Source organism: Natator depressus, chromosome 10, assembly GCF_965152275.1.
Source record: "Natator depressus isolate rNatDep1 chromosome 10, rNatDep2.hap1, whole genome shotgun sequence".
In the NCBI taxonomy this organism is placed as follows: domain Eukaryota; kingdom Metazoa; phylum Chordata; order Testudines; family Cheloniidae; genus Natator; species Natator depressus.
Genome location: NC_134243.1, coordinates 70545996 through 70561007, shown reverse-complemented (window position 1 = coordinate 70561007; position 15012 = coordinate 70545996). Strand labels below are relative to the sequence as shown.

The 15012-nt window shown below is 48.5% G+C and overlaps 1 protein-coding gene across 1 annotated transcript in view; it reads left to right on the top strand.

Moving 5' to 3' along the window:
• The window catches only part of AGBL1 (AGBL carboxypeptidase 1), a 380933-nt gene that overhangs the window by 87215 nt on the left and 278706 nt on the right, over nucleotides 1-15012 (top strand). Inside the window, exons 11-15 of the mRNA XM_074966495.1 lie at nucleotides 388-986; nucleotides 2425-2508; nucleotides 4180-4266; nucleotides 4688-4836; nucleotides 8835-8922. Of these exons, the coding sequence (XP_074822596.1) occupies nucleotides 388-986; nucleotides 2425-2508; nucleotides 4180-4266; nucleotides 4688-4836; nucleotides 8835-8922 (1007 nt within the window). The remainder of the gene's footprint in view (nucleotides 1-387; nucleotides 987-2424; nucleotides 2509-4179; nucleotides 4267-4687; nucleotides 4837-8834; nucleotides 8923-15012) is intronic.

The following is a 15012-nucleotide window of genomic DNA, read 5'->3' as shown; positions in this document are numbered from 1 at the left end:
ATTGCAGTCCTGTATTTAGGAAGGGTGGAACTTTGCTTGGCAGACTGGCCCCATTGCATCATGCTGGAGCATCAGTTCAAAGAGAAGCACATCACTTTGCCTCATGCAATTTCCTGTAATGCTCCAGGTTTTGCTTGGAGGTTACCCACCCAGCAGCTGATCCAGCCTGACCTTGTTTAGCTTCTGGGAACCGATGAGAGGTCGCTTGCAGGAATAGGAATGCTGGCAGGTGGGTTGTGGGTTTCTATCTCTCTGGGTCACTGAGGCAAGCAGACTTTGAGAGGCCTGTAAATTAAATGTTTTCCCTTTTCTTTCTTCTATTTCCTTCTGGAAGGAGACACCATCTGTCTTTATTTCTTTCCTTTCTTTTATTCTTTAAATCTAAAGGAGCTGGAAACAGGGTCTGAAGATGAGAAGGACTTTGAAGATATGCCTGGGAGCCTGCCAGGCACTCACCCCCGAGTCATTCCGAATGCTGCTTTCATGAAGCAGCAGCATTGCAGACACAGGGACCAAAGTGCCGTGGGGCCAGAGCCAGAGGAAACAGCTTTCAAGACTCCAGTGCAGAGCTGGGCAAAGAAGGAGAAATGCACTGGGGCTCCAGCCCTTGAAAAGCAAGCAATGGGAGAATCAGTCCGAGATGCAGATGCCCTTTGTGAAAGAGAAGATCCATGCAGGAGCCATGCACCCACTCTGCATCCTCCCCTAAAAGAAGCCTCCTGGGACACACAAACATTTCACACTCACTGTGCGAGCTGCTTAGGTCCCAGCCACATGGGAGGAGTGGGAGCCTCAAACATAGTGACAAAGCTTCTGGAGAGACACCAAGGGGATATCCCATTCCACAGCCCCCACTTCTACATGGCCAGGGCTGGAAGCACCAAGTCCATTCCGGACTACAGGGTCTTGGCGTTCCCTGATTTCTGGGGCCACCAGCCCCCTCCTTATTGCCAGTCCCTGCTGGAGCGGAAATATGGAGTTCAAAGGTGATTCTGCTTTATTGTCATCCCACAGGTAGCTCTCCACAGCTGGGCAAATAGGGACTCACGTCTTGTAGTATTGGGGACTCTCATGTCTTACTGCCTGGCTTTTGATGGGTGTTGATCATCACTTCTGTATCAAGTTTCATTGGTCTCTGCAGTCCTTGCGGAGACCCACACAATGGATTATCACAAGAAGGAAAACTGAGCTATAGGCTTATACTATTCAGATTTTTCTCTTGAGGTTGAAGACACTGGCATCTAAGATGTTCTTGGCACAGATGGGGAGTTAGGAAGCCTAATTCCTGCCTCTGCCAGTGGCCAAGTCATGTCACCTCTCCACTTTCCTTATCTGGAAGGTAAAGGTGAATAAATACTTCTCTGCCTCCCCTGCTAAAGGAATTAAATATTTGTGAAGTGTGTTGGGATCCTCCCATGGAAGGCATTGTGCACCTGGCAATTAGCATTAATGCTCTCACCTCATTTACATTGTTCAACTGAGGAGGATAAATTGTGTGTTGGAGTGTGGGGGGAACTGCGTTGGGAGAGGGGATTCTTCTCAGGGCTACCCTTCCCCCCCTGCCCCATGTGTGTCCCTCTGCAATTCCTTTAGAGGGCATTTATTCTTAGTAGCACAAGTAATGCTTACCAGACCCCAAACAGGCTGGGTGATTCTGCTGTCTCTTGAACTAAGCTCTAGGACTGAATGATACTAATAGCGTGGCATTTACCAAAGACACAAGTTTCTGAGCTTTTTTGAACCTCTGTGCTCTATAGAGATGGGAACACTTTCCGTAGCAGCTAAATGACAGGAATCTTATTCACAGAGGCCGTCATTTTCTCACCTCTTCCCTGCACTAATGTTCTGAAAGCCCCGCTTTTATGACCATAATGACACACGTAACCATAGAGCTAAGACAGGGATAATCGTGTCATGCTTCAGTGTTTACGCTGATTGCTGCAAAGGTCAGGAAGGAAATTTCGAGAACACATATGGCATCGTACAACTGGTCGTTACCCGGGGCGGGGGAGGGGAGGGATGGGCTCATTAGCCACTGATGGAGCCAGGAGTCTGTAATAGATAGACTAATAGTCTGATCCATTGTGACAAATTCTCCATTGCTAGGTGTACGTGACTCATTCACTGAGACTGAATGAGAAGAAATGGGGATAAATACTACAGAATGTGAATGACAAGTCATTTAACTCTAAAGGTGTCTTCCAGTCATGACAGTCATGCAAAAGCCAAATTGGTGAACTGCATAAAGTGCTAAGGGATATTTTTGTTTAGTTAATACAGGTGTTTAATTCTGCACAGGAATCCCCCTTCTCCCCAACGCCCTGGAAAGAATATCATAAGCCTCAGTTCGCTTCCTCAGCAAGGATCCTCCAAGACAGCGGTATGTGTCTGCAGACAGACTCACAATTTGTTTTTCTTTTCCAGGGCCAAAATATTTGAGGATGTTTCTCGTCTAATCCAGCCAAGTGAGGTGATAGAAAGAGTTGTCTTTGATTTAGATGGGCGCAGGTAGGTATTCCTTGTAGTGTACTGTTACTGAGGGTGCTACTGTTACTATCAGTAATAGATTAGGTGACTAGGCCAGCATTTGATTCAATTTAGACAAATGTACAAAACATTAGCCTGGTAGATAGGATCCAGTGTAAGGAACAAGGTTGTGTGATGGGGTGCGCCACTCACAGCCAGGATGGCGCCTCCTCGTGGCTGTTCTGGGGACTAGCTTTGCAAGGTTGATGCCCCTTCTTGCAGTTGCATGCTGTCTCTCTGCCTCTTTCTCTGGGTCTGCAGCAGCTCTTCTCTCGCTCAGTGAGCTGCCGCTGCCTCTTCATGACTCAGCCCTCCAGCCAGGCTACAATACGCATTTTCCCATTCCGGAGTACCAAAGTCTTCCTTCGGCCATCCTAGGCACCCTAGCCTTCCCATTCACTCCCCCAGTGGCTGGCAGGGGAACCTGGGCTCGCTCTCTACTCTGGGTTCCAGCTCAGGGGCCCTCTAGCCAGCAGTCAAGGTCTGCTCCCTCTTGGACCTTGCTGCCTTTCCCTGAGCCCTTTCCTTACCATCTGGCGCTCCACCTCCCCCAAGGTTTGTCACCATTCCCTCCTCCCAGGGAGCAACTACAAGCTGTGTTTCTGCAGCCTCCAAACACTCATCCCAGGGAATGACAGCAAAGTATTTCTCAGCAGCCCCCTCAGCTTCCAATTTCCTGTGTTTATAAATCCCAGCCCAGCTTGTTCCCCCTCGGCTGGGCTCCCTCCCTCAGGGGATTAGTTAGCCATCTGATTCCCCTCAGCTGTCACTTGTTGGGTTAATTAGCCCCCTTTTCTAGTCACAGTAACCTTTTTGGGGCAAGTGTGAGGTAAACACCCCTTCACAAGCTGTCTCTCAGCATGTGGCTCAGGGAAAGGATCTGCAGGCTATTGAGGAAGAGTCCCTGAAACCACCAGCCCAGTGCACAGTGGCAGTAGGAAAAGCAAACCAGATACTGGGTGGTTTTAGCAGAGCAATGGAACCTAAAACTAAAAGGGGTGGTACCATGATGCTGTGCAGTAAGGCAGCTGAGACATCCATCTTGGGTACTCTGAACGAGGCTGGGCACCATTTTCTGGCAAATCATTATTGCCCTTGAGAAGAGGCAGCACAGGGCAATGGAGAGGATCTCAAATCTGAAGCAAGTAAATTCTGAGGAAAAAGTTAATGGGTCTGAGATTGTTCTTTTAGGAACACAGGATGCAGGAGAGTTTGAGGTGACCTGGTGGAGGTTTGAAGAAGAAGGAGAGAGAATTTTAAGATTGCTCAAGATAATTTTAAAGGCTCCAAAATTTAGGGGGGCATAAGGTAAAAATGGGAGGACTAAATGGAGAACTTGGGCAGAGCCACTTCACGCAAAGGATAATAAACGTGTGGAATAAGTTAATGGGGAAGGTGACTGGAGCAAAGAACGTAATTGAGATTGAGGAGTATATGGATCTGTTGCTGGAGATAGGAAAATCAAGATGTGGGAGAAAGTGGGATTTAGAATTACCCCATACAGGCGGGTGCTTTGAGCTGGATGGCTGGGCCACAGCTGCTCTGAAATGTCTTCTGTTTGTAAGTCTAAATCTCTATATAAATTATATCGGCGCGGTTACTGCTCCTTAAGGTAATTTTTGGTAGTAGATATATTTCTGTGTTTTGCTGCAGCCCCTCAAGCACAGATGCTCCAGACTGCCTGAGATTCTACTCTAAATTTGAATCAGGAAACCTTCGCAAAGCCACCCAAGTGCGCAAGTAAGTAGCTTAGATCCCAGCAGTGGCTGTGTCCTATCTTGTCACACTTGTAATGTCTGCTGTGTGAAAAGATGAAGCACTGTGGACTTTAGAACAGTCAGCAAGGGGAGCAGAGCTTATGAGTCAGAGGTATTAGGCAGTGTGAAGTTAAAGGAAGTGAGAAACCAAGGTGCGGAGGGAAAGACATGACGCTGTGCTAGGGTAGGACACAAGTGCGATTGCACGCTTGGCTAGTATTGGCTTTGATGGCATCCTCTGGCTCCCCCTGCCACTGGTGATCTCCGTGGCACCCGCTCCCATTGTCGCAAGTGGCTGACAGCTGTAGTGTTTGTATGAAGCAACTGCAGCCGTGGGTTCGTTACATCCCATCCTGTCATTCTGCCTGGCCCACGGTGACACCATCTCACACCTTGCTCTCCAGATTTGAGTATGATTTGATTCTGAACAGCGATGTGAACAGTGTCCAGCACCACCAGTGGTTTTACTTCGAGGTCAGTGCCATGAAGCCAGCCGTTCCCTACCGCTTTAACATCATCAACTGCGAGAAGGTCAACAGCCAGTTTAATTACGGTATGAGCCTTTGGGTGGGCTGGAGTTCCCTCCCATGCACAGGGCTACGCTATTGATTCCATGGAGGCTTAAACCTTCTTGAGTCTGTTAGAGTCCCATAAGTCATGGGTTACTAACTTAGTCACGGGGTGCCTTCTGAACCATGGAGAAGGGGTGTGAAGCTGGGGGCTTTCAGGGTATAATACTGTCTTACTCCTCTTCCTTTCTCTCCTTCCCAGCCGCATAATTAATATGGGTTTCATTCCCACCCTCCACTCCTGCTACCAATTTCCTAGCAGCTAAGGTCTCCTGTCATCTCATCCTCTACTGCTAGGTCCACCTTCTGAATTAGAGCTGAATGGGGTCCCTCTTTGGTGCACAGCAGCTGCTTTGAAATCAGCAAGAAGGGGCAACTACAAAGCCTCCAAAGGAGTTCTCTCTGTCTCCTTAAGGGCACTTAGGGATGGGAAGAGGGATTTGGAATTGAAGAGCAGGAGTTTGGAGACTGGGATATTTAAAAGTGGGACTGTGGGGGAAAGGAGGAGGATCTATTTGGGCTGAATGAGTGGTGCAGAAGTGGAGAAATCTCATAAGGTTTGAATAAATTTGGCTAATCTTCAAATAAGCATCCACAGTTTAGGAGGCTTATTGAGAAATTAAAATCCACTTCCAGACCTTCTGAGGTTTCTGCCAACATTTAATAATAAAAGATTCTGTCTCTATTTTTAAGCTCCAGTTGCAGTCTGTTGTTCAGGAGGAAGGATGTGATGCCATAAAACAGGCAGGCAAATCAGAGCTTTCAATGCCCATTTTAGAAGAGAAATTGTTTCTTTTACATACAGACTGTGTGTCAAATCCTCAGCTGGCATAGTTTGGCATTAGCACCAACCATTGCTTTCCATGAAGGTATGTTAATTTACACCAGCTGAGGATCTGGCCCAGAATGTTTAATAAGTGCCCAGTGTCAAACACTACTTCCCTCTGTAGCCTTGTGGATGCATCTGCACAAATCAACAAGGGAACTACCTCAGGAGCAGTGTACCCATAACAAATAGCAAAGGGACTTAGGGCAGGTCTACGCTACAGAGTTACTTTGCTATAACTACGTTGATCAGAGGTGTGAAAAATGCACACCCTTGAGGGACATAGTTATACCGACCTATAATGACCAAAGCTTCTCCCGCTGACAGGAGAGCTTTCCTGTTGGTGTAGAGCATCTTCATTAATGTGCTACAGTGGTGCAGCTGTTCTGAAATAGATCACAAATGAAAATGAATTTGTATTGTCGTGCTATTCCACTTTCCTGAATCACCAAACTGTTCGGCATGACTGGGCAATTCTCTCAATGGCCTGAGAGTGAAGTGCACTGAGGAGGAGTGGCAAAGGGGATGTCATAGGCTGATATGGTACCTCTTGAAACCTATAGAGTATCTCTCAATGGTATACCCTATGGGGTAGCTTCAGTAGGGTAGACTCAGGTCCTTACTGGTGGAAAGTTCTCCGGCATCTGCTTCTCTGATCATAGCCAGCACTTATTAGCCCCTCACTTTTGTGAGCTTTCAGTGGACAGGAATCAAATTTAAAAATGTGCAATTAAAATTATATTTGGAAGAAAAATGTGAAAATAATATCCTGTGTTAGGAGGCTAGCCCCAGGGCCAGCTATTGTGTGGTCTGTGGTCACCATGTGTGTGATTGACTGTTGGGGAAATTCTTGTCCATTGCTTCTGATGCATTGAAACTCTTAGCTGTCTGGATGGAGTGAGGCCCATAGCATTGTCAGCAGCATGCATGACATTGACTCCTGCATAGGAGAAAATATGCTACTTGCTGCTCCAGGCACTGACCAGTGCTACTATTCACCCCGCTGTGCTGGAAGTTTCAAGTCCTGCTCCTGTGCAAAAGTGGCATGGGTGACAATGTGCTATACCATGGGTTGGCTGTGTACTGTGGCTGTCCTTCTGGTCTCCCTGTCAGGTAGATGGTGCTGTGTAATTTTCATATCAGTGAAAGAACGTCTCAAGGAGCAGTTGTAGTCAGCAGCAGAGCTGGTCAGAAAAGGGATTTCTTTCCCCACAGAAAATGTTGAATTTTTGTCAAAAAACTGAACAGCGTGGCCGAAAACTAGACTTTTCCATTGAGAAAACGGAAACAAAATGTTTTGGTTTGTCTAAATGAATAGAAAAGTTTTGTTTTGAGGAAGTTTGACATTAGACTGTGTCCTGCTGTGGTGCTTCATGGGAGTTGTAGTTGTGGTACCTCATGTCCTCATTGTCTCTGAAAGGCCAGTCTCCTGGATAGGTATATATCTCCCATGATGCATCATGGCATCCCCTCCGTTACCTGGTCCATGCAGAAGCACTGTATGGGTACACATAGGTGCTGGAACTAGGGGTGCTGGGGGTGCTGCTGCACCCCCTGGCTTGAGGTGGTTTCCATTATATCCAGGGTTTACCATTTGGTTCAATGACTCTCAGCACCCCCACTATAAAAATAGTTCCCGCTCCCATGTGGACACATGAAGCAAAAATTGAAAGGTTAATCCGAGATGTGATTGAGTTTGTATTTGAAGTTTCTTTCCATGTTACCTTCCTGTTGAGGTATGGGACAATCCTGTGTATGCTCAGAGATGTACTCCACGGCTGTTTAAGTGCTGATGAGTTACACCAAAGAAATCCAAAGTGAGGAGGCAAAATGCTGTGATGATATAACCCTTTTTTTGTGTGACGCAAGTAAACCCCAGCATTAATGACACCAAGGAGTATCATATAATCTTAGATATTAACACACATAGGCATCGTGGGCTGGATGTAATAAGCAGCCTAGAGAAAGGCAGTAAATTGGACTGGATGAAGGAGACAAAGGCAGCAGGAAGAGAGGAAGGGAAAGAAATGGATGGGGAAGGCACTATGGAGATTGTCAAAGATGAGGACAAGAAGCTTGCCCTAAGTGTAGAAGGGGGGACCCACGTAGAGCAAAGGAATTATATACAAAAATGTACGCAAAAATCTTTCTGCAAAGGAGCTGGACTCATGCAACTATGGATAATGTTTGCATAGTTTCTTTTCAGGGCATAAGGTGATAACGTGGTGCAGGTCAGGATGAAGTTGCCCCCCATGGTATCATACAGCCCAATGAGGGATATTATTGTTACAAGCATTTTTAGGGCACCCAGCTCTGTATGTTCTTACGGGAGGTTTAATACCTTTGTATGAAGCATCCAGTATTAGTTGAGGTTAGCAAAAAGTATTGGACTAGATCAGGGATTGGCAACCTTTTGCACATGGCCAAGCAGGAAAAGCCACTGGCAGGCCGGGACTGTTTGTTTACCTGCAGCATCCACAAGTTTGGCCAATCGCAGCTCCCACTGCCTGCGGTTCACCGTTCCAGGCCAATGGGGGCTGCGGGAAGCGGCGCGGGCTGAAGGATGTGCTAGCTGCCGCTTCCTGCAGCCCCCATTGGCCTAGAATAGTGAACTGTAGCCAGTAGCAGCTGCAGTCTGCCGAACCTGCGGATGCGGTAGGTAAACAAACCGTCCCGGCCCACCAGCGGCTTTCCCTGATGGGCCATGTGCCAAAGGTTGCCAATCCCTGGACTAGATGCACGGTCCATTGGTTGCTTCCATTATGGCAGGAGGTGGGTTTCCAGATGATTAGACTGACTATTGATGTATTCCAGTGGGACAGAGGACAGGATACTTGTCTAACCAGACCATTGGTCTGTCCAGTGTACTGATTCTTATGTTCTTCTTTTCGTCCTCTTTCCCTTCCTCAGTCCCTGCATAAGCAGAGTTGCTTGGAATCTCACATCTTGGAAAAGCCAGTGGAGCTGATGCATTTTCTACTCATTCCCCGGTAGCTGGCTTCCTCTCTCCATAGTTTTCTATAGAGAGTTGGCTGCTTTGAAATCAAGTATGGGATGGGAGAAAAGTGTATCTGCTTTTGGTAAAAGAGCTGCAAAGAGCATGCACACTCACGCAAAGGAAGTCATGTCACCTGAAACTGCTTTTGTTTTATGTAGGCATGCAGCCGGTCATGTATTCGGTGAAGGAAGCTCTCCAAGGCAAGCCTCACTGGATTCGGGTGGGCTCTGATATCTGTTACTACAAGTAAGTGTTTCATTGGTGCATTCCTTTTGGCTTCCCTTCACCTCCTGCTAACCGTATTCATGTCATTAACCTTCAACTGCCAGTGCCCTGTTTCTCTCACACAATAAATTTATGCCAGCCTGCTACGTTCTACACTTCTGACAGCAGGGATTGAATGTGAGCGAGACCCTGTTATTTGGCATGCAGGGGACAGCGAGGGTACATGCAGAATTCTCTCTTCTGGAGTATAGTGGGAGTGGAGAAGGGAGGAGGGGTGATAACATGAAGCCCTCTTCGTGTGTACACAGAAGCACAAAGGAGTGGTACCCACATAGTTTAAAGGCCCTGCTCCAGTGATTGGCAGAGAGATGGACTGGGCAGCCTACGTGTTTTTCTTTTCCATCCCCAACTCGTATCATTGGTGTGCCAAATTGAATGCAGCCCACAAAGGGTTAACAGAGTTGTAGTCATCCATTCTCCTTGCCAAAGGGTGAGCTGTGATTTCAGATAAATTCATCTGGGTGTTTCAGAGTGGTGGTCGGCACAGAGGACAGAGTGCCCTGCTCTGCTTCTCCCATCACTGCCACATTTTCTCCAGAAATTAATGTACTGTAGGGATGAAACTCAGTCCTGTCTTGGGCAAGTACAGACCCTTTCTAAATCTGCACGAGTTGTGCCTGCTAATCCTGATTCCAGCGACCATCCGGTGCTGTGCTGGCATGAGAGGGAAATTAGTTTTCCCAGAGTAGGATGACACATGAAAATGATCCCAAAGGCACATAGTGAAGGCCTGAGCAGGGAGTGGCTTCACTCACTTTACCTACGAATTTGGAGTTCTACCTGAAGGTGGCAGACACGTCTGCACCTTGAGCCATGCTCACTGGGTCTGTGGCATTGCCTTTACACTCTGCTTCACTGGTAGAAAAAACAGGGCCAAGGATCAGAGAAAGTAGGCACTAGATTACAACAGGTAAGCCAAGGACCTACCGGCCTTGAAGACAGGTATTCCTGTGAGGATCCAGCCTTTAGAGCAGGGGCGGGCAAACTTTTTGGCCTGAGGGCCACATCGGGTTTCTGAAATTGTATGAAGGGTTGGTTAGGGGAGGCTGTGCCTCCCCAAACAGCCAGGCATGTCCCGGCCCCCATGCCCTATCCGACCCCCCTGCTTCTTATCCCCTGATGGCCCGCCCAGACTCCTGCCCCATCCAACCCACCCTGTTCTCTGATGGCCCCCAGGGACCCCTGCCCCATCCGCCCCCCGTCCTGCTCTCTGTCCCCTGACTGCCCCCATGCCCCCCGCCCCCAAGTGCCCCCTGCTGCCCCATCCAACCCCTCCCCTTCATGACTGCTCCTCCCCCCCCCCCCGGAACTCCTGCCCCGTGCAACCACCCCTTCTCCCTGTCCCCTGACCGTCCCCGGAACCCCTGCCCCTGACTGCCCCCCCGCTGCCCCATCCAATCCCCTCCCATCCTTCTTGACTGCCCCCCGGGATCCCTGCCCCTATTCAACCCCCCTGTTCCCCGCCCTCTGACCGCCCCGCCCCCTATCCACACCCCTGGCTCCTGACCACCACCGCGAACTCCCCTGCCCTCTCTCCAACCCCCCCTGCTCCCTGCCCCCTTACCGCGCTGCCTGGAGCACCGGTGGCTGGCGGCATGGCTGCCCTAGGACAGGCAGCCTTACTGCACAGCACAGAGCACCGGGTCAGGCCGGGCTCTGCCCCTGCGCTGCCCCAGGAGCTCGCGGCCCCACTGCCCAGAGTATGGCGCCGGTGGCACAGTGAGCTGAGGCTGTGGGGGAGAGGGACAGCGGAGGAGTGGCCGGGGGGACGGAGGAGGGGACGGTCCCGCGGGCCACAGTTTGCCCACCTCTGCTTTAGAGAGTCTCCAGATGGAGTAGACTAAAGGTGTAATGAGGGCTGCACTGGCATCCAGAACATATGAGGTGACTATGCAAGAAAGAAGTTATCTGAAGGCTCAGGAGACACTTAACGAGCGAGCAGACACAAAATCTAGATAGAACCTACAGAGAGAGAGAGTCACAGAATGGAGAGACAGAGAACCATCCAGAGGCCAACCCCACAGGAGGGAAGGAGACTCCACAGAGAGATGGTTTTCTAGAGAGGGAGACAGAGGTGTCATCCATTGAGGAGACTAAATGATCTTAAAGACTATGTAACCGGCTGAGTCTGTGGTAAAGATAAGGTTCCAACTCTGCTATGGGCTAGCAACCTAGGGTTGCCAACCCTCCAGGATTGTCCCGGGGTCTCCAGGAATTAAAGATTAAACTTGAATTAAAGATCATGTCATGTGATGAAACCCCCAGGAGTACGTCCAACCAAAACTGGCAACCCTACAGCAACCTCTGGACAAAGGGACATGGGGTGGGGGTTTGAGCATCAATTATTGTTTTTAATGTTTATATTAAAATGTTTGTAAAATAGGGAAGATGTATCATGATCAGTGGAACTGGAGGAAGAGGGCCCATGTTCCCTGGAGGGACTTTTATTGATTGGAAACCAGGAATGCATGGAGTTAGGCTGGAAGGAATTCAGCCACATGGTCAGAGCAGTACACGGGATTTAATTAAGTTCCACTTGTTCAGATTAGCCTGTATTCCATTTCACTCTCTGCTAATGGACCACATGTGTCACAGTAAAGGGCAGTCTCATCCACACATGGTCGTGCAGTTTAGGGGTTTGTGGAACCCCAGGTAGACTGAATGCATTTCTCCTTGCAAAATAAACTGGGTTTTGTTTTGCTTTTTGCTAGTGTTTGTACATTTGGCCTAGAAGGTTAAAACAACATTGTTCTCACTTGCGTGCACGACATCACAGTCAATCCAAACATTGCTGGGTGCATTTAGTGTGATGTTATCGCCTTGCAGGAGAAACAAAGAGAAACTTATGTCAGGACAGGAATAAAAAAACCTTCCAGTTCCCTGTGAAAACAAGCCCAAACTCCCTAAATAAAGCTTGCTTGAGGGTCAAGGGTCCTGGTTCTCTTGCCTCTAATGAGTGCCTTGTCACTAACAGCTCAAATAACCATTTACCTTGCCCAAATAATGCCCCCACACTCATCTTTGTCCAGCTCAGGACTGACTCTAGGCACCAGCAAAGCAAGCACGTGCTTGGGGTGGCACATTTCCAGGGGCGGCATTCCAGCCATCCTCTTTTTCCGGGGCAGTTGCACTCTCGGAGCTGTGCCACTTAGACTGGGCGAGGGCGCCGCACCCCTGGCCACAGCGGGAAGGGGAAGCCCCAGCCCCGGGATGCTGAGCTGCCAAGGCCCAGCCGCTACCTGGAGAGGAGAGGGCAAGTCCTGATGGGGAGCTGGGGCTGCAACGCCTCATCTGCGCCCTGGCTGCTGCGCTGCCTTGTGCCACCCCTTATATCAGGGCTTCTCTGCGCGGCCGGGCAGGGGAGGGGGTAAAGCCCCTGCAGGCGCTGGGAGAAGGGGACATCACTCCCTCCGCTTCCAGCGCCGCCTGCGAGCCCCAGCCCCACCTGAGCTTGGGGAGGCAAAAAACCTAGAGCCGGCCCTGGTCCAGCTAACCTCTACTCCTCCTGAGACTGTCCCTTCAGCTCAGCTCAGAAGCTTATGTGCTAGTTGGACAGCTGGCCCCTACGTACCTTCATTTTTATTAGTAATCATGTTTTCTATGGTAGTGACTGACGGCCAACCAAGAGTGGGGCCCCATTGTGCTAGGTGCTGCACTAGGCCTGTAGCCTTTGGCTTCTGTGCATGGGCTCATGGGTGCAGGCAGAATAGGCACCAGCAGATGCAGAACATATAATGCCTATATGCTGATTCCGATATAATGGCTCCTAATGTCATGAGCAAGGCAGTTACGGTGTGGTGATTCAGTAGTAGCTGACGGGTAAATTTAAGCCATGAACGTGCAATTAAATTCTTAATCATATACTGGACCAGGATACGGTTGAGACATTAGCATAGGATTGTTTTGTTGTGGAGTATGCGGTGTCTTTCAATTGTACATCCAGTGATACGTCAATATATTTTTATATTGCCATCTATCAATCTGTTGTTCTTTCTAGGTTAACACACACCTCTTGTTCTTTCACCAATGACAGAGCAACTCCCCAGTCATTGGAGTGTATAGTGTACCAGTCTGTAGGCAGCAAATAGTTACATCTAGGAGCAATCAGAGTCTGTGGCTCCTCAGGCCGGTTGAAGATGGGAGCACTATGAAGACAGCATGCTCAGTGTGTTTTGGTGGAAGAGCCCTGTATCCTCCCGCAACGCTCTGCTTAGGCTGATAATGGGTTCTGGAGGAAGCCTCATCCAACTCTCCTTGCCTGGAGGAAGGTTAGCTGTGACCCCAGACCTTGAATGCATAAGTAAGGGGAAACACAGTGATGTTAACGTGTCCACTCACCCACAAATTCCCATCATTTCTCATCTTCCACAGCTCAGATCTAAAGCAGCCTCTGAGCTGAAGGACAGCGGGAGGAGAGGCGCATACATGGGTTGTCTGTGTAATACATGCTGGCCGATCTCTCCTGACATTCATCTTCACTGGTGAGGGGAGATGGGAGAGCTCAGTCATGAAGATGAATGTCATAGCACTGCTCTGCCATTATATACCTTTCCCATACATCTCTTGAGAGAGATTTTATGTTATGGAGAATATTAGCAACTCAGCTGTCAAAAGGAAGCTCCGTGACATGGCTGCTCTGTTTTATTGCTTCCCTGTGTGAAGTGCCAGGGTACACCCATGATAAATAGTCACAGTTATTATAAGATTGTCTAATTCACTTGTCTTCTTGGCAGCTGTTTATGTTAACACACAAAATAATATTCCTTTCCAGCAAATTATTTAAGGAAAATGTCAGCATACTGAATTGGTGAGAATGCACTTGGGCATTCGGTTCCAGAGTTTGTTTTCAGCTCTTTGTCTAAACCGCAACTTTTCTGGGCGTTGGATGCCTCAGAGGATTGGTAATGGGCTATGAAGCGGTTTGTATCTAGCCCACCAGTTGGAATCCTGCCCGGGTCACTAATGATTTATTTATTCCCATCTGATAGGTGTTTTGGGGGCCTTTGTGATATCAGAGAGAGGGTTTCACCTGTCTTTCCAGGGGCCTTGTGTTCACACTATAAAAGTTGCCGTCACAGTCAGTGCTACTGGGTCTTGTTAGTTTCCAGGAGAGAAGTCAATGCTTAAATATTCCATGGAATGGCATCTTCCCTTTCAGCCCTAAGGGTGGTCTTGGCTAGCCAGAGTTAAGACTTTGATGCGGTGATAAGTGGGCATGGGCCCTACTAGCAGTTTGACCACAAGAATGGTCTATTTCAGTCACTAGGGGGGCACTGCTTCTTTCAACAGATTCTGAGAAGAGACTCAAAAATGAGAACACCCACAGAGGGTCTGGTCCTTGGAAAGGGAACTCCACTGCATTGGGTTCGGTCCAGCCGCCATTTACCAGACCCAATAATACCAACCATCTCCTGATATTTGGTTTTTGTTACTGTTTTTTCCACCATACCCTCCCCATATGGACTCAGGCAACCTCTGTTTCCTGCGTTTGCTGAAAGAGTGTGTGTCACATACACCTACCACACTGGAAGCCTAAGAATAGGTCCATGGGGGAGAAAAACAAGGTCAGATTTCAACAGGGTTAAAAGGTAGCAGGACAAAGGGGATCCTTTGGGGAGGGACAGAGTAGAGAAAGGGTAAATATTTCATCTTTATATTAGGCCCCATTTCCAGTGGGCCTAAAGTTACGGTATATATGAATTTTCCTCTGCTACTTGAGTCTAAGCTGATATTCCATATTCCATTTATCACTTTTCCCAGTGCCAGCAATGCTGTTGGTCAGATGCTACAGGTGGTTGAGGGAGTCAAAAGGCTATTTGAGTGAGTCACGCTGCTGCCTGGCTTGGAGCCTTTGAACTCCTGAGTTCTTATTTCAACTCTGCTACTGACTCACTCTGGGGCTTTGGGCAAGTTTCTTCACTTCTCTGTCTCAGTTCCCCTCTTGTAAAATGGGGATAATTATACTGATTTATCGACCTCGTAGGTTCCCAAGGAATGTTAGCCGATAAGGAGTTTGTGAGGTTTTATTAACTAATGTTGGCAAAGGGCTTT